The sequence below is a fragment of the Onychomys torridus genome, chromosome 1, assembly GCF_903995425.1.
Source record: "Onychomys torridus chromosome 1, mOncTor1.1, whole genome shotgun sequence".
Taxonomy (NCBI): Eukaryota; Metazoa; Chordata; class Mammalia; order Rodentia; family Cricetidae; genus Onychomys; species Onychomys torridus.
Window position 1 is genome coordinate 60,412,425 of NC_050443.1, and position 26,819 is coordinate 60,439,243.

The 26,819-nt window shown below is 47.4% G+C and overlaps 2 protein-coding genes across 2 annotated transcripts; both read left to right on the top strand.

Annotated features, from left to right (window-relative positions):
- The first annotated feature begins 3,061 nt into the window (after nucleotides 1-3,061).
- LOC118584902 (tubulin polyglutamylase TTLL13) lies at nucleotides 3,062-19,744 on the top strand. Its single transcript, XM_036189245.1, has 15 exons — nucleotides 3,062-4,187; nucleotides 4,665-4,932; nucleotides 5,617-5,657; nucleotides 7,166-7,284; nucleotides 9,416-9,546; nucleotides 9,975-10,131; nucleotides 10,519-10,662; nucleotides 11,009-11,094; nucleotides 11,406-11,637; nucleotides 12,211-12,395; nucleotides 15,746-15,931; nucleotides 17,507-17,687; nucleotides 17,974-18,153; nucleotides 18,724-19,042; nucleotides 19,412-19,744. The coding sequence occupies exons 2-15, from the start codon at nucleotides 4,676-4,678 to the stop codon at nucleotides 19,669-19,671; spliced, it is 2,478 nt and encodes an 825-aa protein (XP_036045138.1). The 5' UTR covers nucleotides 3,062-4,187; nucleotides 4,665-4,675; the 3' UTR covers nucleotides 19,672-19,744.
- Nucleotides 19,745-20,448: 704 nt separating this feature from the next.
- Nucleotides 20,449-25,028, top strand: Ngrn (neugrin, neurite outgrowth associated). The gene is made up of 3 exons (XM_036175468.1): nucleotides 20,449-20,666; nucleotides 21,018-21,128; nucleotides 24,211-25,028. Exons 1-3 carry the CDS (start codon nucleotides 20,503-20,505, stop codon nucleotides 24,785-24,787), a joined length of 852 nt encoding a protein of 283 aa, XP_036031361.1. The 5' UTR covers nucleotides 20,449-20,502; the 3' UTR covers nucleotides 24,788-25,028.
- Nucleotides 25,029-26,819: the final 1,791 nt, after the last annotated feature.

Genomic DNA, 26,819 nt, shown 5'->3' on the forward strand with positions numbered 1-26,819 from the left:
CTCTTGTCCCTTTCCTGTAGTGATACTGTGTTCCCAAGAATTTTGTGTACCCCAATAAACTTATCTGAGGTCAAAGAACAGAACAGCCACTAGATACAAAGGCCAGAAAATGTTGGCACACACACCTTTAATCCTAGCATTCCAGAGGCAGAGATCCATCCGGATCTCTGTGAGTTCAAAGCCACACTGGAAACAGCCAGGCATGGTAATCCCAGGAAGTGATGGCACAAAGCAGAAAGGTATATAAGGCATGAGGACCAAGAACTTTTAGGCTTTTGAGCAGTACAGTTCAGCTGAGAGGCATCCAGTCTGAGGAAACAGGATCAGCTGAGGAATTGGCAAAGTGAGGTAGCTGTGGCTTGTTCTGCTTCTCTGATCTTCCAGCATTCACCCCAATACCTGGCTCCAGGATTGGTTTTATTAATAAGACTATTTAAGATTCCTGCCACACTTTCCCAACCACTGCCTTTTTTTTTAATAGATGGAGTCTGCTCTGTTGCCCAAGCTAGCCTCAAACCTCTCAAATCTAACACACACACACACACACACACACACACACACACACACACACACCGTCTTAGTTTCCCTGAATCTCCGGGTCTCCAGCTTTGCCTGTGGCTGGTTTTGCCTCTCCTTTGTACTTGGTACTACTTCATCCTGGGCCTCAACCTCCTGTCTCTGAAACTCCATCTAAATTTTCTTCTAGCCCCCAAGAACAGAGCTGACTAGTGAGTGCAAAGCCATCTTAGGTTACATACCAAGTCTACCTCAATTTTGTTTGTTTTCGAGACCGAGTTTCTCTGAGTAAAAAAAGCTTTGGAGCCTTTCCTGGAACTCACTCTTGTAGCCCAGGCTGGCCTTAAACTCACAAAGATCTGCCTGGCTCTACCTCCCCAGTGCTGGGATTAAAGGCTTGTGCCACCACCGCCCGGCTAGATGGGGAGTCTTTGAAGACACAGTTTATTTAAGTAGATTTCAGGGAAATCTTGTTTGTTTGTTTGTTTGTTTGTTTGAGACGGGATTTGTCTACATAGCCCTGGCTGTCCTGGAACTTACTGTGAAGACCAGGCAAGCCTTGAATGCTGAATGAGGTCTGCCTGTAATGCCAGGATTAAACGTGAGCACCCAACACACAGCCTTTTTAGGAATTCAAGTTCACACCTAGAACTCTCTCTGTAGCTCAGGATGACCTTGAACTTCTGACTCTGCTGCCACCCCCTCCCACATGTTGGGGTCACAGATGAATGCCACTGTGTCTGTTTCCTGGGATGTTGGAGATCAAACCCAGGGCTTTGAGAACATTAGGCCATCAGTCTACCCAACTGATCTACATCCCAACCCCATGTCTTTACATTTATTGATTTACTTGGTATGTGTGAGTGTGTGTCTAGATTAGGGGATAAATTTTGGAAAGTCGGTTTTCTCCTACCTTAGGGATCCTGAGGAGTCTCTAACTCAGGTCCTCAGCCGTGGCTTCCTTTACCTGCTGAGCCATCTTGAAGCCCCTGTTCTTATTTATTTTATGCAAATGTCTTGATTTAAATTATGAGGTTACTACCAGATCACTTTTCAGAGTCAGTAACATAATGATCTTGAGAAATATAGAAAAGAACTTGACAAGGGTATATCAAGTCCTAAATACACACTTCGTGTTCTCTTGTTATAGGTATAAAATTTAAATTTAAAGCTGGGCAGTGGTAGCGCACGCCTGTAATCCCAGCACTTGGATCTTTGTGAGTTCAAGGCCAGCCTGGACTACAGAGTGAGATCCAGGAAAAGGCACAGAGCTACACAGAGAAACCCTTGGGGGGGGGGGGGGGATTGTACACTTAGCATACATATCTTACAGAATTCCATCTAAGTCATGAACTCACTCTCCTGAAAAATGTCATACTTAACAACATCTTAAATTTAAGGAAGAGTTTGATGATACAGGTTTCAAAATAAATAAGTACATATTGAAAGGACCTATTGATGACCAAATATTTATTTATTTACAGCTTAGATTTTGGGGTAATATAACCTCAGGGTACATTTTTCCTGCACTTACAGTGTTTGCTTATTTACTTACTTGAAACCCCTTTGAGGAGTAACAAGGTCAACAGATTTGTTTATTTGTTTATATTTGTTTTGTTTTTGTTTTTCAAGACAGGGTTTCTCTAACAGCTCTGGCTGGTTGTTCTGGAACCCACTCTGTAGACCAGGCTGGTCTCAAACTCAGAGATCCACCTGTCTACCTCCCAAGTTCTGGAATTAAAGGTGTGTGCCACCACCACCTGGCTAGAATACTTTCTTAAATCACATAGAATGCTGATTTTTAAGACCAAAAGAAGCCGGGCCGGGTGGTGGTGGCACACACCTTTAATCCCAGCACTCGGGAGGCAGAGCCAGGCTGCTATCAAGTGAGTTCCAGGAAAGGCCCAAAGCTACACAGAGAAACCCTGTCTTGGAAAAAAAAAAAAAAAAAGGTTTGGTTCCTAGCACCCACATGGCAGCTAACAACCATGTGTGACTCCAACAAACTCTTCTGGCCTCTGAGGGCATTGCACACATGTGGTACACATACATAAATGCATGCAAAACACCCATACACATAAAATAATAAGTAAATCTTTAAAAGAATAAAAGAGAGGGCTGGAGAGATGACTCAGTGGTTAAGAACACTGGCTGCTCTTCCAGAGGATCTGGGTAAGATTCCCAGCATCCACATGACAGCTCACAACCATCTGTAACCCCAGTTACAGCAGATCCAGTGCCCTCCTCTGACCTCCTCTAGCTCTGCGTACACGGAGCACAGGCACTCGGGCACAAAGAAACACATAATTTTTTTAATAATAAAAAAAATGCTGGAGAAATGGCTCACTGGTTCAGAAGACCCAGGTTTAGTTCCCATTGCCCACACGGTGGCTCACAACCAACTGTGACTCCACTTCCAAGGGAGCTGATGTCCTTTCCTGACTTGCACAGCTTCAAGCAAGAATGTGCTCCACATACATACATGCAGGCAAAAGCTCATACACATAAACTAGTACTTTAAAAAGTGAATGACATTAGCTTCCATTGCCACACTACTACTTAAGCACATTTTCAGTATTACCGGGGAAGCAGAAAATACTCATATTCATGTAACTTCGAGAATGTTTGTCGTTTTATGAACAAAAATTGTTCAATTCTTCTCTGGGTTTTACCACACAAAATAATCTGAATTTTAACAAGTTGGGTTGGGTTTGGTGGAGGAAGCTAGTGGAATTCAAAGTGGGGGGATGTCAAATATAGGAAGGCAACAATGACAGAGCAATTGCATGAGGTAACTTATTTCCTTTTCTTTCAGTTAAAAAAGTTTCTTTATAGTGGTGGGCACCATGCCAAGGCGTGGGTATAGAGGTCAGAAGACTACTTACTGTTGTCCAGGCTCTCATCTTCCACCACGTGGGTTCAGGGGGTCGAACTCAGGTCCTCTGGCTTATCAGCAAGCACTTTTACCCGCTGAACCACCTCTCTGGCCCTATTCTGTAATTAGTTAATGGAACTGTTTCAGCTTATCAGGGTGAAAACCTTGGCAGGTGTCCTAATCGCTGCTGTCCCTGTCAAGGGCGGGGACTTTTCTCAAGGCACCATTTCTAAAATGCAGAAGAAACACAAGCGGCTACTTGTCTCAAACACAGACTTGTTTGCCTTGGCCATCGGAATCCAGGAAAGTCACCAATGCGGGAGGACTACAAGTCCCATAATGCATTGGAAGAATCTCTCTTAGCGGAAAACACGGACTCATACACTTTGACCTCCAGCCGCACCCGGCAAAACCAGACAGCCGGGGCTCCAAGATGGCTTCTGCTGGCACCAAAGTGGGTGTGGTTCCCGGGAAGGCCACGCCCCCAGAACGCTACTCCAATAGGGGCCGCCTTCGTGTCCATAGCGACGGCGGCGGCGGCGGCCGTCGGCTTGCTTAAGGAGGCGCCGCCGCCGCCAGGATCTCGGAGCTAGGAGTTAACCCCGAGGGGGAGCGGGCTCCCCCTCGCGACGGCGGGGACAGACAGTCCTGTGGAACGAAGAGACGGTCCTCGACGTCCAGCAACGCCCAGGAAGAGCTGCAGCGGGCGAGGGGCGGCCATGAGCGACCAGCTGAGGCCAGCCCCGGGCTGCTAGGGGCAACACCAGCAGCCCCTGAGCTCTCCTCGAAACCTCGGGTGGGCAGTGTCTGCCGTGGGTTTCCTTTCCTCTATCCGAGCCCAAAGGGTATCAGCCATCAGTTGCCCGACCCCGACGTGTTCACATAGGGAAACTGAATCCTGGCTCGGGGAAAGGGCCGGCCCGAGAACCTTTGATCATCAGCTGTATTTTAAAGCAAAGAATCATCCAGTTCAGTCTGCCACCTTTCTTCCTAGTCAGGAAACAAAACAGCCGCGATCGTGGCTTCGGCCAGCTCTGTTCTGCATGCACTGCAGTGTTTTGAATGATCCAGGGTAATCCTGGATGATGGGGTCTTTTAGTTAAGGACTTTACATCCTACCAACATCCCATGCTCTCCCCATAGCCCTCTACTTGGAAACAACCTAGTCTACAGTAGAATTGGTCTGAAAGGACAACATTTCCTTAGAGCTCCATAAAGGGTCTCTGGGCCTGGAAGGAGGTCTGATATTTCATTCCCATCCCTTTCCCCTTAGAATCTAAGAGGATGGAGCCCAGTACCTGTAAGACCAGTGATTCTGAAGAAGACTATGTTGAGGAAGAAGAGTCTGAGGAAGAGTGTGTTAGAGAGGAATCGACCACCCCCAACTCTTCCCAGCAGGCACTTGCAAAGGCTGATTATAAAGAGTTTGAGAATGGGGTTACCTTATCTGTTGTGGCCAAGAAAATCCCAAAGAAAATCCTAAGTACAGCAGATACAGATGATTTGGAAGCTGGGAGAAGAAAGAGGAAGCGGAAACGGAGGTAACTTTTCCCTAGATCCCCACAGATCTGGCTCTAGAGAGTCAGCCCTTAGGCGTAACACTGCCATTTGATAGAGGAGAGCGATGGGATCTAAGCTTTTCATGTTAGCCTTTGGGAGGCGAGAGGAGAGCCAGGCTGTGGTGCACATCCACCAATAATCCCAGCAATAGGAAGGCTGAGACAAAATAATGACTGTATTCCAGGCCAGTTTGAGACCCTGATTCAAAAACCATATAACAATGGCTTGATGGGATGGCTCAATTGGGGAAGAGAGTTTGATGCACAGCATGAAGGCTTGAGTTTGAATCCCCAATGCTCACACACACACCAGTCATGGTGGCATATACCTTTGATCCTAGCACTCGGGCAGGCTGATCTCTGAGTTCCAGGCCAGCCTGGTCTGCGGAGCAAATTCCAGGACAGCCAGGGCTACACAGAGAAACCTCCTCTTGAAAATTCAAAAAGAAAGAAAGGCTCCTGCAACAGAAAAAAAAAAAAAAAAATTCAGAGTCATTTGGGTCTTCCCAGCTTGGAATTGTAGCATGTTGGTTTGGTATTTAAGATACTTCTAGAGAAAATGAATTTGTATTATAAATTCCTTAGCTATTTCTTCACCTGGGCTCCTGGCTGCCTGGAGCCTGTCCTCTCCTACTCTGCCTGATTTCTGTCCTTCCTTCATTTCAGACCCCTGGCCATCAATCTGACCAACTGCAAGTATGAGAGTGGTAAGCACTGGGCTCATCACTCACAGCCAAGGGACTGTTGTTGTTATTCCTGGGACAGAACCACAGCCATTTTCCCAGCTTCTGGCTCCTGCCTAGGTTACCTACTGCCTACACTGAGGTCCCCAGGCTGAGCTCCTGGCAGCTGAGATGTCCATATTTCAGCTAGTCTCACTGGTAGGGAAGGCATCTCCAATTAGCTGGCAAAAAGAAACAAGCAAACAAAACCCACAAGTCAGGCACTCGGGAGGCAGAGGCAGGCAGATCTCTATGAGTTCCAGGCCAGCCTGGCCTAGAGTGAGCTGACAGCCAAGGCTACATAGTGAGACCTTGGGGGGCAAAAAACTAAAAAATAAATAATGATAATCATTTTAAAGGCGGTGGGGGGGGGCCTGAAGATATAACTCATTGGTAGAATATTTGTCTAACATGCATGAAGCCTTAAGTTTGATCCTCAGTACCCCGTTAAACTGGTCCTGGTAGGTTCTGCCAGTATTTAGAAGATGGAGTCAAAAGTATCAGAAGTTCAAGGTAATCCTTGGTTACATAGCCAGCAAAACAAAACAAAACAAAACAAAAAAATCTGTCGGAATGTCACCATTGCCCTACCCTTCAAATGAGGGACAGAAGGAAAAGTTAAAACTGCTTTTGGGACTGGAAAGATAGTTCATAATATAAATGCACTTGTCAACAAGGCTGACAACTTACGTTCAATCGTGGGGACCCACATGGCAGAGGGAGACCCCTGCAAATTATCTTCTGACCTCCACATGCATGATCTGACACACATGTGCCCACCTATGCATACATGATTAAAAATAATGAAAATCTTTTTTTTTCTTTTTTTTCTTTTTTTTTTTTTTTTTTTGGTTTTTTTTTTTTTTCCCCGAGAAAAGGTTTCTCTGTGTAGCCTTGCTGTCCAGGAACTCACTCTGTAGATCAAGCTGGCCTTGAACTCCCTGAGATCCACCTGCCTCTGCCTCCTGAGTGATAGGATTAAAAGTGTCCACCACCACTGCCCAGCAAAATAATGAATATCTTAAAAAGCAAACAAACAAAATCCCAGCTATTTTTGAAAGGTTGAGAATGGGTAGGTTGAATCTCCAACACCACAAAAACCAAAAAACCGTGTTTTTCTCGAGAGGCTCTCATGGAGCATAACAATGAAAAGTCGTAGCCCAGCTAGGTCAAGGTTTTCATCTGTCTCCTCCTCTCCCTACTGACGTCTGTACAAAGAGCCACTCAGAGTCTTAGATGCCCGAGGTGCTCCGACTGAGGGTTAGCTGTATATCCAAACGGTCCTGACCCAGAGCGGCAGAGTCTAGCTCTTGTTTTCTCTGATAGCCTCATGAACTTGAGATTGCAGCCTGGTAACTATGAGGCTGAGGTAAGAACCACACGCCTTTACAGTCTGCTCTCTGGTCAGGTCTGTTCCTTCCTCGGCCCAGCTAGAGTTCTGGGGCTCATGGCTGGTGCCCAGACTGGCAGTGTTACTCTTCCTGTCTCTGCAGTGCGCCGGGCAGCCCAAATGTGTGGCCTGAAGGAAGTGGGGGAGGATGAAGAGTGGGCTGTGTACTGGACAGACTGCTCTGTCTCACTGGAACGAGTCATGGACATGAAGAGGTTTCAGGTACCAATGTCCTGGCCCACCATCCAAAATGAGCATTCCCACCCTGGCTGCCCTGACACGGGGACATTGCCTCTTTCCATTGCTGTGCCTTATACAGACAGGGAGGCCACCCCCAGGTCTTCTGCTCCAATAAAAATATTCTCCTCTTGGCTCTCTGGAGCTTCTGTTACCTGAAGTAAGTGTCGGGTGGGGACATCCCTGTCACATTATTTGTTCTGACTCGTGGCTTCTGACTAGGCTGCCTGCCTCATTGAGAGCAGGTGTGCCCATCTTGGGGTGAGGCCTAGAAAGCTGCTTCAGGGGCTAATAGCAGAAGGCTAGGGATTTGGCTCAGTGCTCTGTGGTAGAGTGCTTGCCTAGTATGCAAAAGGCATCGAGTTCAGTTGCCAGGATCTAAGTGGGGGGGGGGGCACTAATAGTTAGGCCAGATGGATGGTTTAATATCTAAGCAGCTTAGCATCACACATCTACCAAGAGAGTGTGGAAGAGCCAAGTCTGTTAAGAGGTATCGTGGAAGAGCCAAATGTGGTAATATACACCAGTGATCCCAGCGCTTGGGAGGTGGAAATGAGGAGCAGGAGGAGCTCAAGGCCATCCTACATAGACCCAGCCTAAAGAAAGAAAGAGAGAGAGAGAGAGAGAGAGAGAGAGAGAGAGAAAGGAAGGAAGAAAAGAAAGAAAGGAAGAAAGAAAGAAAAGAAAAGAAAAAGAAACACACACACACACACACACACACACACACACACACACGACAAAGAAGTGGGGCAGGAGAGAGAGCCAGCCAACAATCATATGCATGGAGCTGGGCATGGTATAGTGGTACAGGACAGTAATCCCAGCAGTCAGCAAACTGAGTCAAGAGGATTTGAAGCTATCTGTCCTGGGCTGTCTGTCTGTCAAGACCCTGGCTCAAAACAACAAAAAAAACAAGACAGTGTGTCACCGTGTCTGGTGAAGTCGTGTGTGGCTTGATGAGGATGCGCTTGTGAAGAATGGGTTGGTAGGCGATTTCCTCGTGGGAACATCATTAAGTGCAATAAACAAATGTCTGTCCAGTTGCTAGGTGATGGGGTTTCTAGGACCACCATTTGGTCTGGGCTTTGTTCTTACCTGAAATGTCGTTATGCAGTACATGACTAATTAAAAAGGGTCTATACGCTTCTCTAGGGGAATGGAGAAAGGGAGCCCAGGACACTGTAACTTATCCTAACCTAGTCTTAAGGGGGAAGCTAGGAGGGAGTAACTGCTCTAAATGCTGGAGCAACTGCAAAGAAAGGATAGCTATGCAGGGAGCAGCTGGCAGATGAGGATTACTAATTAACAGCTTTTACCAAGGGATTCCTAGGTATCAGCCAGACACTGTTAGGGGTTTCTATATTGCTTCTTCATTAAATCCTTAGCATGCCTGAGTGGCAGAGAGCAGCATGTTAAAAAGAGGGCAGGAAGCCCAGAACAGAGTTCACACAGCCAGTGACTAAGGAAGGCTGCTGGATGCACTTGGCTGTCTCGTTGCTTCTGCCTTCCATCCCTGCAGGGCAGAACAGCTAAGGGTCCCAGCAGACACCTCGTGCCATGTGGTCTCTGGGTGCTGTGGCATGCATGTCCTACAGACCTCTTGGATTCCTTTTCTCCTCTGTGTCTTCATGGAAATGCGTTTCTTATTATTTCTTTGTGTTATCTTGTGTCATCCTTCTTTTATAAGTAAGCGTGTGTGTGTGTGTGTGTGTGTGTGTGTGTGTGTGTGTGTGTGTGTGTTGCTGGGATCTGAACCTAGGACCTCATGCCCACTGGTCAAACACTCCATCACTGAGCCTTAGCTCCAGACAGCGTCATTATTCCTGTGGACCAAGGATGTGAGACATGGCTGGAGAGCAAAAGGTCCTGGCTAGTCTACGCTTTTCCAGCTGTCCTCTCCTTTCTCAGCCTTGCTCTAAATGTGTACTGGGGAGAGGCCATGGAGTGACTTCCCACCTGCCTTACAGAAGCTTCCTTTTTCACCCTTGCTGACTAGATACAGCGCCATCTTCCCCTGGACTTCCTTTCCTTTCCAGTCCCTTTCTATGGCTCTGTGGGATGCCCGGGTCCTAGGAACCTTGGGGGGGAGCAGTATAACCAACTGACTCTGTTTCAGAAAATCAACCACTTCCCTGGCATGACAGAAATCTGCCGCAAAGATCTGCTGGCTCGGAACCTCAACCGCATGCAGAAGCTCTACCCCACCGAGTACAACATCTTCCCACGAACCTGGTGTCTCCCTGCAGAGTGAGTGAGCCGAGATCCTGGGGGCAGGGTAAGGAGTCGCTCTCTGTGGTCCTGTGACCCAGATGTGTTTAAGAGGGTTGGAACTGGACCAAGAAAGATTCAGCTGACCGGGCGGTGGTGGCACCCGCCTTTAATCCCAGCACTCGGGAGGCAGAGGCAGGTGGATCTCTGTGAGTTTGAGGCCAGCCTGGTCTACATAGCAAGTTCAGGCTAGCCAGGGCTACAAAGAGAGACTGTCTCAAAAAAAAAAAAGAAAAAAAGAAAAAGAAAAAGAAAAAAAGAAAATTTCAGCTGGCCAAAGCAGAAGTGGGTCCAAGGCTAAGTGCTCTAAGAAGAGCCTGGAAATAGATAACAAGATGGAGGCCATGGGGGTCCCAAGACAGTCAGGATGCACAGAAACCCTTTGACCAGCCTCTCTCTGCATGTAGCTATGGGGACTTCCAGGCCTACGGTCGTCAGCGGAAAACCCGCACTTATATCTGCAAGCCAGATAGCGGCTGTCAGGGGCGTGGCATCTTTATCACCAGAACCCCTAAGGAAATCAAGCCAGGAGAGCATATGATCTGCCAGCAGTACATCACCAAGGTGAAGGCCACCTCGGAACCCCCAGGCCTTTCCCCACACTGGGATACCTTATCCCTTGTACATCAGGGCAGAAGTCAATTATAGGCTCATGCCCTCTCTGCTGTCCTCATTATCTTACAGATTATAGCCGTTGTTCAGAGCTAGCCAGCCTTGGTTTGACTCACAGCTTTCCCATATCCCAGACATATGATCTTGGGCAGTTACCTGGCCCTTTCCTTGGCACTGTTTCCTCACTGTTAAATAAGAATAACAACAGTTACTGCTTTATATGATCATTGTGAGGTTTCAATGTGTTATATAGTGGAAGCACCTGTAATAACCATATATTGCATGTAATAAGCACTTTAGAAGTTCATTAGTATTCCCTCTGGGTTTGCGTGCTCTCAGCCCTTCCTCATTGATGGCTTCAAGTTTGACATGCGAATCTATGTTCTGATCACTTCCTGTGACCCTCTCCGGATCTTCATGTATGAGGAAGGCCTGGCCCGTTTTGCCACCATGCCGTATGTGGAACCTAGCCATAACAACCTGGTGAGGAGGCAGGGTGGGCCCCTCTTCCCCTTCATTGCCATGAGTGCCTTGGTTCTAGGGACAGGCATGGTAGGAAATTTGTCATTGCCAGCCATGACCAAGGAAGGGAGTCAGTGAGAGTTGTAGCACCTGGGGGAGCCCTTGCTGGGTGGTGACCAAGTAAAGGTTCTGTCTGAAGTTGCCCAGCACAGCCTCTTTCCCAGGATCATACAGGACAGTCCCTGGTGAAGAGGGCCAGGTGATGAGCAACCTTGGGGCAGAGCAGTGGGTAATAAGAAGACACCAAAGGGTCAGAGAGGCCAACACAGAGGCAGTGTGAGCCAACATACGGCCATTCACTTCACAGGAGGATGTCTGCATGCACCTGACCAACTATGCGATCAATAAACACAATGAGAATTTTGTCCGGGATGATGCTGTGGGCAGTAAGAGGTATCTGTTTTCCCTTGCTTCCTCTGCCTTTAGTCCCACAGTCTCAGGAGCCCATGAAACCCAACTGGCTCTTGGGAAGCTGATTTCTCGGGAGTCTCTGATTTTGAAGACCCTAGTCCTGTGTCTGGGCTCTAAGTGCAGGCTCAACCACCTAGGGCCCTAGTAACTAATCCCAGCTCCCAGCTGCTAGCAGCCCTTTGGAGCCCAGGGTCCCAAACACGGAATTGGGGTTGACGTCAGGGAGCCTCCTGCCTGCAGCCAGGCCCTGCTGGCATGGAAATTGGTCTTCCTCTGAGCACTGGGCCTCATAGGAAGCTGTCGACACTCAATGCCTGGCTGCGGGAGCACAGCTATGACCCCCGGGAGCTGTGGGGGGACATCGAGGACATCATCATCAAAACCATCATCTCAGCCCACTCTGTCCTTCGCCACAACTACCGAACCTGTTTCCCCCAATATCTGTGTGGAGGTACATGTGCCTGCTTTGAGATCCTGGGTTTTGACATCTTACTGGACCACAAGCTCAAACCCTGGCTTCTAGAGGTAAGACTTCTCTCCTTGACTTGCCAAGGCCAAAGTCAGAGGCCTCGCCCTGGGAAGAGTGTACTTACCATGGCAGAATAGGGAGGATGGGAGGTAGAAGTCTCAGGGTGGGCAAGAACCAGGTGAAAGCATAAGATTTTCTCATTTGCCGAGACAAACGCTGTGGTCTTTGCCCTCTACAAGAGTAATTCAGACTGGGCATGTCCGTAATCTCAGTGCTTGGGAAGCGGAAGAAGGAGGATTATGATTTCAGAATGAGCCTCAGCTACATAGTGAATCTGAGGCTAGCCTGGATTCTATGAAACCCAGACTCAAAAACCCAAGGAAAGCAAGCAAGCAAGCAACATAGCAATCCATGTTCAGGACTCCCCAGTGCTCCCTGAGTGAGTCTTGCCCTTCAGGACTCTGTTGTATGTCTGGTTTCCTCGGACTAGCCCTGAGATGGGTCAGATCTCTCCTCAGGGGTCGGCTCAGGCCACAGGAGGGAGCTGCTTCTCCCCAGACTAGACCTACAACAGACCACCCCCTGCTCGTGTGGTCTAGGACAGGGACGATAAGGACTCCTCTCGGCAGGTAAACCACTCCCCGAGCTTCACCACAGACTCTCGCCTGGATCGAGAGGTAAAAGATGCACTTCTGTGCGATGCCATGAACCTTGTCAACCTCCGGGGCTGTGACAAAAAGAAGGTGATTGAAGAGGACAAACGTCGGGTCAAGGAGCGGCTTTTCCCATGCCACCAACAGCCACGAGAGGCCAGGTGTGTCCCGTATCTAAGAGACAGGTCTCTGCCTGGCCTGGGACTAGATACATAGAGCAGGTTGGTCTCAAACTCACAGAGATCTACCTGCCTCTGCCTCCCAGTTGCTGGGAGTAAAGGTGTGCATCACTATGTCCAGTTTATTTGTTTTTAAGTTAATATAGTACATGGTGTGTGTGTGTGTGTGTGTGTGTGTGTGTGTGTGTGTGTGTGTGTGTTTCTGTACTGGGCCATGCCAGACCTGTGGTCAGAGGACAACATGTGGTAGTTGGTTCTCTCCTCCCACCATGTTGGAGCATGGGAATTGAACTCACGTCCTTAGGCTTGGCAGCAAGTGTCATTATCCATTGAGCCACCCTGCAGGTCCTGGTAGGTGTTTAGTTGTGCATCTTAACTTCTTTGTTATTACTTTCCTAAGAGAAGGAGCTGATTAACTTAAAATTTTTTTTGCCTAGATAATACACTACATATTGTAGAGACTTTTTTTTTTCCCCAAGACAGGGTTTCTCTGTGTAGCTTTGTGCCTTTCCTGGAACTCACTTAGTAGCCCAGGCTGGCCTCGAACTCACAGAGATCCGCCTGCCTCTGCCTACCAAGTGCTGGGATCAAAGGCGTGCGCCACCACTGCCCAGCGAGACATATTTTTTAAAAATACATCGAGTAGTCTTTTTCATGGCCTTCTCCTGCAGTGATTCAGTTTCCAGCCGACTCATGTTACTGTTGTATATTTATATTTGTACAAGCATTTAAAAGTTTAGGTGAACCGGTCAGTGGTGGCGCACACCTTTAATCCCAGCACTCAGGAGGGGGATCTTTGTGAGTTCAAGGCCAGCCTGGTCTACAGAGCGAGATCCAGGGCAGGAACCAAAACTACACGGAGAAACCTTGTCTTGAAAAACCAAAAAGTAAGAAATAAAATAAAATAAATAGCCAGGCAGTTCGAGGCCAGCCTGGTCTACAGAAGTAGTCCAGGACAGGCTCCAAAGCTATAGAGAAATTCTGTCTCGAAAAACAAAAAAAATAAAATAAAATAAAAAATAAATAAATAAATAAAAATAAAAGTCTAAATGTGGGGATGGAGAGATGGCTGAGCGGTTAAGAGCACTGGCTGTCATTCCAAAGGACCTAGGTTCAATTCCCAGTACCCACATTGTGGCTTGAAATCATCTGTAACTCCAGGCCTAGGGGATCTGACCTTCTCCTTTGTGGGCACTGCACATACATGGTGCACAGTCATACAGGCAGGCAAAACATCCTCACGTGTAAAAATAAATATTAAGAAAGTCTAAATGTGCCAGGAGGTGGTGGCACACACATTTAATTCCAGCACTCCAGAGGCAGAGGCAGGCGGATCTCTGTGAGTTCGAGGCCAGCCTGGGCTACCGAGTTCCCAGGAAAAGGTGCAAAGCTACACAGAGAAACCTTGTCTCGAAAAACAAAACAAAACAAAACAACCCCCCCCCCAAAAAAAAAGAAAGTCTAAATGTATTTATACAAAATCCTTTCTCCTGGTTCCCCTGGACTGTTAAACAAGTCACACTCCATAGCTTTTTTCACTAGGCACATAAGGAACTTTATGTAGTGTGATCAGCTGGTTGGGGCTGTTTAGTTCTGACCCTATTTTTTGACACATGTTCTTGCTATATACAGTAGTCCAGGCAGGCCTTGAACTAATGATAAACCATAACTCCCAGGGTTTTTTTTTACTATAATATTTTTATTTATTTTCAGAATTGCATAGATGCATATGGTGTATTTTGGTCAAATTCACCCCCCCCCCATCTGTAACTTCTCCCAGATCCACCCTTGTAACTTCTTGTTTTGTTTTTAATAACCCACTGAGTCTGGTTTGTGTTGTCTATGTACTCACTGGAGTGGGGCAGTCCACTGGAGTGTGGTCTACATACCAGGAGTCACACTCTTAAAGAAAACCGACTATACTCCTGGAAGACATCAACTGTCAATGGTTTCTCACCCAGAGATGGGGCTTCTGAGCCCCTCCCTGCTCCACTGGAATGTATTGACTTTGTGCAGATACTGTGCAGGTGCCCACAGCTGCTGTGTGCTCCTGAGAGCATCTGTTCTGTTAGGTCCAGAAGATACTTCATTTGCTCCAGTCCTCTCTGACCTCTGGCTCTATGATCTTTCCATCCCCTCTTCCATAAAGGTGCCTGAGCCTTGAAGGGTGGGCAGGCTGGTCTGCTTTGTATCAAAGCTCATCTAGAAACCAATTCCTGAGAATCCTTGTAATAATGACATCCAGTTGTATATTAAATTGTTTGAGTTATTCTTTATCACCCACTATTTTCACTATAAAATAGGTTACAATAGGTTGCTAATACTGAAATTATAATTTGTTAATGAGACATAAAATTGAATTGAATTAATCTGGAGAATAACATTGTTCTCTGTTTGCATTTTGATATACAGAGGCAAAGTATATTCGATTCCTTGAAATAGTGTTAGGGACTGGTATAGCAAACACTCAAGTATTTGTGTGGGGAATGGGGGCGAAGAATAATTGTAAGCACCCTGAATAATCCCAAAAGATGGGGTGGCACATCTGAATTAATCATGTCTGTCAGTGGAGAAAATGTGTGGGAAACACTGGACTAAAGAAACCAAGGGATCCTGGTGTCTCAGTGCAGGACTGGGATCCCAACACTCAGGAGGATCATAAGATCAAGACCAGCTTGAGCCACTTAGCAAGCTCTAGTCTCAGGCAAATGGCCAGACAAATGTTAAAAACCACAGGCGTTTTTTTCTTTTTTACACTCTAGGAATGAATTGTGTGCCTCGCAGCAGTGAGCATGAGCCTGGCTGCCTGGCCTCGATCTCACAAAGAAGCTGAGGCTGGATTTGCACTCTAGCTCCTCTCTCTGCCTTCCCAGGGTTAGGATTATAAGCTTGTGGCACATCTACTTTAATATTTCTCATATATATATCATCCTCCCCCCCCCCCCCCCAGCTGAGGACCAAACCCAGGGCCTTGCGCTTGCTAGGCAAGCACTCTACCACTGAGCTAAATCCCCAACCCCTTTTATATTTTCTATATTGAATTGGTATTACTCTTATAATCAGGAGCCCAAAAGACTGTGGTAATTAGATTGTTTATGAATAGATCACTCTGAACTTAGGATGAGAATCAAAATTCTGGAAACGACACCTAATTTGATGATTACATACATGGTGGGGCTAGCCATGAGCTTGGATGCTTCCCTACATAGGCAGGGGTCAGGGAGACCTGGCAGGCAGCCAGTAGGAGGTTCTGAAAGCCTTAGCCAGTATTCTTTTCCCTCCGGAACAGTCTCACAGCCCTCCTCTGACTTCCCTAAGCTTGGTTTCTATAGGCGAGAACAGATTGAGTCATCCCAGGCTGCCATGCAGGACCAGGAGCGATATGAAGATTCCCACCTAGGGGGCTACCGGCGGATCTACCCTGGGCCTGACTCAGAGAAATATGCACCCTTCTTCAAGCACAATGGCTCCCTCTTCCAGGAGACTGCTGCCTCCAAGGCCAGAGAGGAGTGTGCCAGGTATCTTGGCTGCATTTTCCTCTGTTCAAGTGGATTGGGGGCAAATCCTGAAGTTGAATTGCTCCCTACCAGGGGAAGAGGAAGACGCCACATACTTGAGAAAGGAGAAATAGAGAAAAAATTCTGTGTCCAGGAACATGCATGTATGCCTTCATTTGAACATATGATGTGTATGTATGCAATGTATGTGTGCACACTATGAATGTGGAACCCAGAGGACAACCTTGGGTATTGTTCCCTAGCTTGCTCACCTTGTTTGTGGGTTTTTGTTGTTGTTGTTGTTTTGTTTTTTGTTTTGTTTTTGAGACAGGGTTTCTCTGTGTAGTTTTGGTGCCTGTCCTGGAACTCACTCTGTAGCCCAGGCTGGCCTGGAACTCACAGAGATCCGCCTGGCTCTGCCTCCCGAGTGCTAGGATTAAAGGCATGCATGACTACTGCCTGACATTTGTGCATTTTTAAATATGTGAAAATTACCTTTACTTATTTTCACGTGTATGTATACACAGTGCACATGTGGAAGTCAAAAGAACTTTCAGGAGTCACTGTCTCCTTCTGCCAAGTGGGTTCTGGGGAATGAACTCAGGTGGTCTGGTTGGTGGCAAGCACCTTTACCATCCAGCTGAGCCATCTTGCCAGCTCCACTTTGTTTTTTTTCTTTTTTTTTCTTTTTTTTTTTTTTTGAGCTGAGGATCGAACCCAGGGCCTTGCGCTTGCTAGGCAAGCACTCTACCACTGAGCTAAATCCCCAACCCTCCACTTTGTTTTTATTCTGTATTGTTATTATTATTTTTTAGAGTCTTGTGTTTTGAAATGGGTCTCAATACATAGCTTTGGCTGGCCATAACTTGCTGTATAGATGAGACTGGCCTCAAATGCGTCGAGATCTGCCTGCCTGTGCTTCCAAATGCTGGGACTAAAAGTGGGTACCACTATGTCTGGACCACTTGATTTTTGAGTCTCTCATTGGCCTGAAACTCACCAAGTAGGCTAGGCTCGCTGGCCAGCAGGAGTCCCAGGGACCTGCCTATGTTTATCTTGCTGGTGCTGAGATACAAGCATATGCTACCATATCTGGCTTTTTTTTTTTTTAAAAAAACATAGGTTCTGAGGCTTGAATTCAGGTCATACTTTCAGGTCAAGGACTTTACTGCCTGAGCTATCAACCCACCACTAACAAATTCTTTTTTTTTTTTTTTTTTTGGCTGTTGTTGTTGTTGCTGGCTTTGTTTTGTTTTTGTTTTTTGTTTTTTGTGTTTTTTTTTTTTTTGAGACAGGGTTTCTCTGTGTAGCTTTGGAGCCTGTCCTGGAACTCACTCTGTAGCCCAGGCTGGACTCGACCTCACAGAGATGCTCCTGGCTCTGCCTCCCAAGTGCTGGGATTACAGGTGTGCGCCACCACTGCCCGACACAGATTCTTGATGAGTCTTTCCTTTAGTGTTTTCTGTGCTCTCCCTCGTTTCTTCTCAACAGCCCCAACACTGCACCGTGATTCCCTTTTATTAGCCCGTCCTGTTTCCCCTGGCCCCTTCTGCCCACACAGTCTCTCCAGTGTCTGAAGCTGCTGTGTCTTATCAGGCAGCAACTGGAAGAGATTCGCCTCAAGCAGGAACAGCAGGAAAACCCAGGCACCAAGAAGCGAAGGGAGAACAAGGACCAGAACCAGGGTGAATCAGCTGGGGAGAAAAGCCGATCCAGAACAGGAACACGGGGCCTTGTCACCAGCTTGACTTATAGAAACCGGAACCGGGAGAAAGAGGTGTCAGGGGCTGTGGCTCTTCTCTTTTCACATGAAATGAAATTGGGACCAGTAGAGAAAGGAATCCCTGTTGTCCTGTCCTCTCCTTGCTCGAGAGAGACGAGTCTCTAACTAGTAAATTGAATCTGACCTTCTGGAACAGAAGGTGAGAGAATGGACAGCTGAGGGACCCTCACAGTGAGGTCTGGGGAGGGAAGGAGGTAGAGTGGAGCAGGGGCCTGCATCTGTCCTTGCTGATGGTTTGAGCCTCATCTTGGACATCCTATATCTCTCCTGTGTCTTGTAGCTGCTACCAGCACACCTGGACACCATGCAGCCTCAGGACATCGTGGAAGAGGAAGAGCTTGAGCGGATGAAGCTCCTGTTACAAAGAGAGAATCTCATCCGCAGCCTGGGTATTGTAGAGCAGCTCACTCGCATGCTGTACCCCAGCCACCGGGGCCACAGAAAGCTTCATGAGTATCGGGTGAGGGTCCCCGAGAAGCCTCTCACAAAGCCAGGGAACAAGGGCTGTGATGCCAGCACATGGTGGTGGTTACACCAAAGGAGGTTTATGTGATGGTATCTGTCACTGGACCCTGGGAGAGGGTCTGTTGCTTCCATGATGTCTGTTCCCAGGATCCCTTGGGTTTGGTATTGCAACCCAGCAAAGTGCAGCTCCCAACTTTCTCAATGGCAAGAGACTTGCTCTTTCTATTCTTGTTTCACAGCAACTCACAACTCATGACTGACAAATAACAAGGCCACCACCATGCTCAGTGGCTTCTGTGTAATCGCCCTAGCATTGCTAATACCCTGGCTCAAATGGGAGCTAAGTAAACAGTCTTGGGCCAACAAAACAGCTGCCGTTTTCACTATTCCCTGGGCTAGTAATGAACCTGTTGGGCCCTCCGTTTTTGTTGAACCCCTAAAGAATAACTAGTTAAACAGTGGCTATGGCCTAGAAGAGATTGTTCTATTTTTTAGTTGCATATTTCTTCCAACACTCTATCCAGCCTCACAAGAAATATGGTAAGGGGCTGCTCTTCTCCTCTAGCCTAGATTTCACCAGGACGGGCTGGGTAGTCAAGAACTGCAACCTGTGAATTTGGTCCCACTGGTGTTCCTGAGAGGGGCTGCTTCAGAACAGGTCCCTCCTCATTTCCTGCAACCACTTCGGCCCCATGAATTGATCCCCAGGATCTTAGGGCCGCTATCAAGCATGAATCCCGAAATTGCACAGCATTCTCGGTGCCATCTGCAGCCCAAGAACTTCAACTGGACAGGAGATCCAGCAGCCATTGGCCACTGTTCATTGCCAATGAAGAAATCTGGGAAGCACTATTTTTCCAGCTCTAGAGTCAGGCTCACTGGCCGTAAGTATACAAAACTAGCTTTGGTCACTTTGACTGTAAATTCCCAGTGGCAAGTACTACGGCTGGGATGCTCCCAAGACATAAAGCGGCACTCCTGATAGTGTAGTAGTGGGGGAAGGCAGTGGACCCATTGATTTACTTCTGTCTAGTGCCCCTGGTGATAGACATGGCAGGAACAGTCCCAGCCCTCAACAAAGGTTAACAGGGAAATGGACATATAAACAGACTAATTAAAATACGTGTGGTAAAGATGCTGGAGGGAAGCATGGGATGCCATTCTTCTGTGTAATGGACCACAGTTGGGAAAGAGGTGAGAACATCTCTTCCATGAGTACCACAACTTAGTGGGAATCCATGTTTCTACTGCAGAAGGTCAAGCCAGCAGAAGGCTAGAAGCCATAAACCGAGCCCTGTCAGGATCAGTGCCACCCACTTTAACCCCAAAGCAGGGCTATCTTCTGCAGCCCGAAAGACGTGGAAGTGACTCGTGGACCGAATGCTGCACCTTGCCCTCCATGGTAAACTCTGAACACAGAGGAGCAAAGGCTGGGAATCTCACCCTCTGCCCTGCCTCTGCACCAGTGCTGCACCATTCCAGCCCACTCCTCAACGTCATCCAACACAGGTAAAAGAAGAGAAGCCCAGCACTCAACTACAAGAGCAAATGGCCTTCAATCATTGCTAATTGAAAGACTGCCACCAAGTTCCAGTTTGAAAAGCTCTGGCCAGGACCTTTGTTTGCAAGAGGCAAAACACAAAGACACCAAGAATTCTTCACCATCCTAAGATTCTCTGGTAAAGATCAAAAAGATCGGTAAAGACTAAAAGATGAAGAGCTAAGGCCAGCATGTATGCATCTCTGCTCATCAAGCCTTAGGCTGGGTTTACCGCTAAGCGATGGGTCTGAACCCTGGTTGTGGCCTGTGGCTGGAGGTCATTGGGCAACAAGGAGTTCCTTTCCGAGTGGAGTCAAATGCCCAAGGTACGGTGTAGTCGCCATCAGAAGATTGCTGAGGGTTCGCCCTTCCTGCCACAGTGGCAGAATCAGGCAGGCCTGGGCAGCCTGTGCCAGAGGGGCGGCTCTGGGCAATGAACCCGTCTTTTTATTAAAGTTTATGTCATTTTCCAGGCGCGTCGTGTACCTCCTTTCCATCCTCGCGTCTGAGGCTGCTCTTCTCACAGTGACAATAGGGAAGCCCAGCGCGGTGGTAGGCAGATAGCTCAGTGGTAGAAGCTTGCCTAGCATGTACGAGGACCTGGCTTGGCTCCGCAGCACCGCAAAAACAAAATAAGCAGAAAAGGGTGGGTAACTAGACCGTACATGGGCAGCCTCCGCCTATTTGGTAAACTGAAGGTTCACGATCCCGCCCGACTTCCGGCTCCCCATTCTGCTTCCGGGCCCGCCCTCCCGCTTCCGGTGCTTTCCGGTTGCGAGCTGGAGAGGGCCGACTTGGGTCGCAATGGCGCTCGCCCTGAGCCTCTGGTTGGGCTGTCGTGTCCGCGCCGCCGTTGCTCGCCGTGGGTTCGCGACCCAGGCCGTGGGGGGCCTGGGCCCCGTGAGCCGCGAGCCGGACCCCGATTCCGACTGGGAGCCGGAGGAGCGGGCGCTCCAGGAGGTGCAGAGGTACCGGCTCCCTGGCGGGCCCTCAGCCTGCAGCTAGGCCTCCCGCCCCCCCGCTTCGGGCGTCCTGCCGCCGCGTCCGCAGAGGCTCTAGTGTCTTCTCACCCTCGGGACCCCAGGTCCCTTCGCTAGTGCCGTGTTTCATCACCCGTTTAAAGAGTTCGGCATGCTTACCGTCTGGTGGTGTAGGCGTTAGGTTTCCGGGGCGGTGTGCAGAGTGCGTTAACCTGGCACACATGGCCGGGCTGCCTTTGTGGGCAAACGAGGGCTGGGCTCTCCGTGAATCAGTCCGAGACTCTTTAAACACCCGTCTTGCTTCCACGCATGGCTTCTGCCATTGGCTCTTTCCCCTAGCGCTCTGAAACGACAGAAAAAGGCAATGCGATTCCAGAAAATTCGGAGGCAAATGGAGGCTCCAGGGGCTCCACCCAGAACATTGACGTGGGAAGCCATTGAGCAGATCCGGTAAGACATTGTTTTCACAATGGGGTTTACTTTGAGGGTTTTGATTTTGTCGCCTTAATAGAAAACGCCATAAGGACCTTCCTAAACCTGTCTAGAAGTTTGTTTGTTTTGCGATGCTGGGGTCCGCCAACGGCATTACCTCGGAACCACATCCCCAGCTTGGGGTTAGTATGTTACCATTACGGGCAATTGGTGGTTTGGGGTTTTTTGGGTTTTTTTGTAAAAATATTAATATTTATAGAGGCCCAAACACCTAACATCTGAATAGAACGAGTTGAGATAGTGAGATGGAATTTTCCGTGGTTTTGTGCATTGTTTCTGGAAGAGAACTGTAACTTAGAAGTATTGGAAGGAATTTTTCTTGACGGTTTCATGCAGCCCAGGCTGGCCTCCAGTACACTGTAGCCAAGGACAGTCTTGAACTCCTTGTCCTCCTGAGTGCTGTATGTGAGATTTCAGGTATGTGCCAACTCGCCTGGATTTTTTTTTTTTTTTTTTTTTTTTGACAGGACTACTATGTAAACGGGGTAGCCTGGAGTTCTTGGCAGTCCACCTGCCTCTACTTCCCAAGTGCTGGGATTGCATTGTGAGAGAGCCACCATTGTTGCTTGAAAGGGGTCTTAAAAGTTTCTTTTTTTTTTTCTTCCTTTTTCTTTTTTTTTAAGTGTTAAGGTTTGTTTTCTCTTTTAGGAGCTGGGGGAGAGCCGGGTGGTGGTGGCACACGCCTTTAATCCCAGCACTCGGGAGGCAGAGGCAGGTGGATCTCTGTGAGTTCGAGGCCAGCCTGGTCTCCAAAGCGAGTTCCAGGAAAGGCGCAAAGCTACACAGAGAAACCCTGCCTCGAAAAACCAAAAAAAAAAAAAAAAGAAAAAGAAAGGAGCTGGGGGAGATCAGTTGGTAACTTGTCTAGCGAGTGTTGTGGGGACCTGGATTTGGTTCCCCGTTACTCATGGAGAAAGCGTGATGTGGTGACCTGTGCTTGTAATTGTAATTCCAGCAGTGGTGAAATGGGAAGCAGAGACAAGGCGTACCCCTGGGCTGCAAGGCCAGTTAGTCTAGCCTCTACGGTAGAGTTGTAGGCCAGTGAGAGGCCCTGTCTCAAAAGGATAGAAGGTGTCAGAGGACCAACTTTAGAGATTGTCTTCTGAGCTCCATGCACCAAGACACATCCATGCACCCTCTACACATGACCACAATACAATATTTTTCTTAAATCCTATTTTTGCTGGGTTTGGCCTACATACAACTGTGTAGGCGGAGTTTTTTTATAGGTGTACAGTGGGCCATAGTTTATCCTTCCTGTCTTCTGTGATAGGTGTTTAAATGCTTTCCATTCTTTCCCTTACAAAGAGTTCTCCAAGTTGGGGAGGAGGGAAGAAGTGGGGTGGTGGCTGTTCTCTGTGAGTTCCAGGACCACTTGGTCTACAGAACAAGTTCAAGGATAGCCAGGGCTATACAGAGAAACCTTGTCTCCAAAAAAATTAAAACTAAAATCTCTTTGTATATGTAGTGTGCAGCATATCTACTGGAAATAAGACATTTGCATTATGATAAATATTGCTAAGTAGCCCTATATTGACTATATACCCTTTTCCATTTCTGTGAGAAAGACTCAAATTAATTAACAAAGAGAATTCTGTAGAGCTGGTCAAGACTTTGTACTATCTCCTGGATTCCCATGAAACTGTAATCTTCCCCATCCCCAAGGTTCTAGGAATCCTATTCAGAGCCTCAAACATGCTGGGTAAGTACTCTGCCACTGAGGTATAGATAGACAGCCCTCTAAACTTTGTCTCTCTCCCTTTTTTTCCTTTGGAGACAAGGTCTGGCTGTGTAGCTCTTGCTGGCCCCAAACTCACAGAGAACTGCTTGCTTCTGCCTCTTGAGTGCTGGGATTAAAGATAAGTGCCACCATTCCTGATAAGTGCCTTTCTACCATTTTGGATAATAGCTTTTAACTAACCTTCCAGCTTTCTACCTGTCAGCTCCTCCTTGCCTGTAGTCAGTAAATGTCCTTTAGCTTCAACAGAAAGACGGGTTATGAAGTAAAGCCTGGCAGCCTCCTGTTCTTCCCCTATCCTACTCATTATCTTGCTGATGGCGGTATGCTGTCAGTTTTCCTGATGCAGAGTTTCAGGTTTCCCGTGCTGCTTGCTTCACAGGCAGTATCTTGTTTTGCCCCTTTGTTTTTTCCAGCTTACTTCTTCCTTATCCTTTAGATCCTCTCTATCTCGGACTCCTCAGGCATTCCTGGGTCAGACTGTAAGTGGTGGAATTGCCTATCCCCGCTCTCCCTCTGGGTGCACTAACTGCATTATCATTATTTTGCATTATTGTTACATTGTGGTATATTGTAGATGTAACGGTCTTACTAAATAAGAAACACAGAGCCAAATGCAGAGGTAAAAGCCCAAGAGGTCAGAGCAGTAGCTAAGAGCTGAGACTTAAAACCACCTTCTTACCCTTCGCTGCTGTCCTTCCCTTCAGAGAGAGACCTACTTCCTGTGTATCTGTCATTTTATTGACTTTCTGCCCTGCCTTCTCATTGGGTGTAAACCCAACCACATGACCTCCTGGTCACTGCCTGTTTATACAGACCTTCAGGTCTTCTATGGTTGGTATTGAGATTAAAGGTGCATGTCTCCATGCTGGTGGTGTCCTTGAACACACAGAGATCTGCCTGATATGATCAGGACTAAGGGCGTGTGCTACAACTGCCAGACTTCTGCTATGGCTTGCTATTAGCTCTGACCCCCAGGTAACTTTGTTTATTAACATACAAATAAAATCGCATTTCAGCACAAATAAAATATCACCATAGTATGTCTACCACCAACCTGTATAATCTTGGAAGTGAAGGCCAGTCCTACATTACCAGGACCTAACTAATACCTCTATCAGTAGATAGCAGTTGGTAGCTATTGGTTAATGTGAGCTGTCCTGTGGCCAGGCATTGCTGTTTGCTCACAGGTACAGAATTCATTGGCACAGTCTAAGGACCACATTTGAGTCATTAACATTATCACTTTAGCTCTTCTCATAGACTTATTCTCATTTGAAAACCTGCTGTTTTTCCCCCTAGGTATTTACATAAGGAATTTGCAGAGTCCTGGTCAGTTCCCAGGTTGGCAGAAGGCTTTGATGTCAGCACCGATGTTATCAGGAGGGTTTTAAAAAGTAAGTTTGTACCCACTTTGGAGCAGAAACGGAAGCAGGATCAGAAGGTCTTGAAAAAAGCTGGTTTTCCCCAAGTGGTTTCTAGAGACGCCTTGAAGCCTCTCAGTGCAGGCCATTCTCTATCTGGCCCACTGCTGCTGCCAGGGGATGAAGTCTCTTCTGAAAGTCAGACTCACAGCCCAGCTTTGAAAGTGGTAGGGTCAGACACTCACAGCACAGGCGCACAGAGGAGACAGGAAGAGAGGAATAAAAGAAGCCAAGGCTTGCAAGAAAGCTTGGTGCCCAGCACTGCAGCCGTGGAGCATCAGAGAAAGCTTCAGAAAGACACCATCAGAAGATCTGACAACGATGGATGGCCAAGTGTTGAGAAGCTGGGAGGGCTGAAGGCTGGGGAGCCAGGTGACCAGAATTTCAGCAGCAGAGTAGTACAGAGGGGGCGTGAGTTCTTTGACAGCAATGGGAACTTCCTCTACAGAATTTGAACCTTGGCCTGGCATTTGGAGAGTCTTGACACAGCTAGGCAAGTAGATTTGAAGTTGCAGCATTTCTGCATGAGTGGCCACTTTGGAAGAAGAATTGAGGCTAGGATGTGGGTGGAGGAGCTTCTTGGCTAGAGTCAGACTTCCTGGAGTAAGCCTCACTGAATCCCTGTGGATCTAAGTACTCATTCGTCCTTTTTGCTTGGTCTCTGTTGAAAACAAGTATAAACGTGATGTATCATGACTTTCTTTGTGTGTTATTGTTTTGGGAGGAAATAGAAAGTGTGCTTCTAGCCTCATTTCCTTGATCACAACACTAATTGTTCTTGAACTGCTCTACCACTGAGCTAAATCCCCAACCAGATTTAAAGTTTTAAAATTAGATTTTGTGGGCCAGAGAGATGGCTCAGAGGTTAAGAGCACTGACTGCTCTTCCAGAGGATCTGAGTTCAATTCCCAGCAAACCACATGGTGGCTCACAACCATCTGTAATGAGAGCTGGTGCCCTTTTCTGACCTGCAGTCATACATGCTGTATACATAATTAAATCTTTTTTAAAAAAAAAATTAGATTTTTGTATGTATGCCACAGTGCACATGCAAATGTCATAAGACAGCTTGTAGCAACTGGTTTTCCCTTTCCACCATGCCTGTCCTGGAAATGTAACTTAGGTTGGCAGCAAGAACCTGTACCTGCCGGGCAGTGGTGGCACACGCCTGTAATCCCAGCACTCTGGGGGCAGAGACAGGTGGATCTCTGAATTCGAGGCCAGCCTGGTCTACAAAGCGAGTTCCAGGACAGCCTCCAAAGCTACAGAGAAACCCTGTCCCTGTCTCAAAACCACACACACACACACACACACACACACGCACACACACACACACACACACACACACGCACACACACACACACACACACACACACACACACACACACACACAAAAGAACCTGTACCTGCTAAGCCATGCTACCAGCTCCCACGGCAACCAAAACTTGGACATCTTTGAATTGCTGGGATTCTGAAAACAATTTGGGAATGGGAGCAAACAGAGCAGTTTTGAAGCAAAGCTATTAAATTTTTAGTGGTTAAAGGCTTAGAGTCCCTAATATAATCTCCCCAACTATGTGCCAAACTGGTTTTGATATCCCAGTTGATGCCAGCTTTTCCCTAAAGATGCTGTGGGCATGTATCCAGGAACTCAGTCCCTGTACAATTGAACAGACCCTGAGATGGCTGCTGATAAATGACAGCAGTTCTGGGGCTTGAACCCAAGCCTCCTTTAAAATTCCAGTAATACAGTGCTATGTGGGGCAATTCCTGGTTGGGTGTTTTTTGTTTTTTTGTTTTTTTTTGCTTGCCAGAGCCGAGGACCGAACCCAGGGCCTTGCGCTTGTGCTCTACCACTGAGCTAAATCCCCAACCCCCAATTCCTGGTTGTTTTAGAAGTTAGCACTAAAAAAATTCTAGTAGAAAATGAGAACGTCAGCAACAACCCAGTAACGTTTTTCACTGTGCCTCATTTTAACACCTTGCAATCCAGTGACATTGGTACTCCCAAATTATGTTGTCACTTAAAACATGGACATCAAACTTGAGATTTCTGTTAGAGTCTAGCTATCTGAAATTGGTAACAGTCTGATGTTGGTAACAGTCAGTATAGTATTGACTGCTGTTTTTTGTTGTTTTTGAAATAGGGTCTTACTAGCCCAGGCTGTCCTAAAATGGCAATCCTTTTTCCTCAGCCTTGGAAGTGCTGGGACTACAGGATTCTGATGTCATTTCCCTAGAGGCTTCCCAGCCACCTGGCCTTAAGCAGCTCTGTTAGGTGTTCTGTGTTGCATCAGCCAGTCAAAGAAGGAGAGGCACCCTGGAATGTAATTTAGGCTCTCTGGTAACAGGGAGAAAGTTTCTGATATCCGAACCCCGAACCTCTGTTCAGAAGCATATTTATTGGCTGTACACAAAAGTGTTTTGGATACTAGAAGTTCCTCGTGTCAAAAGCCCCTTTGATTCATTCTATATGTTATCTGAAGA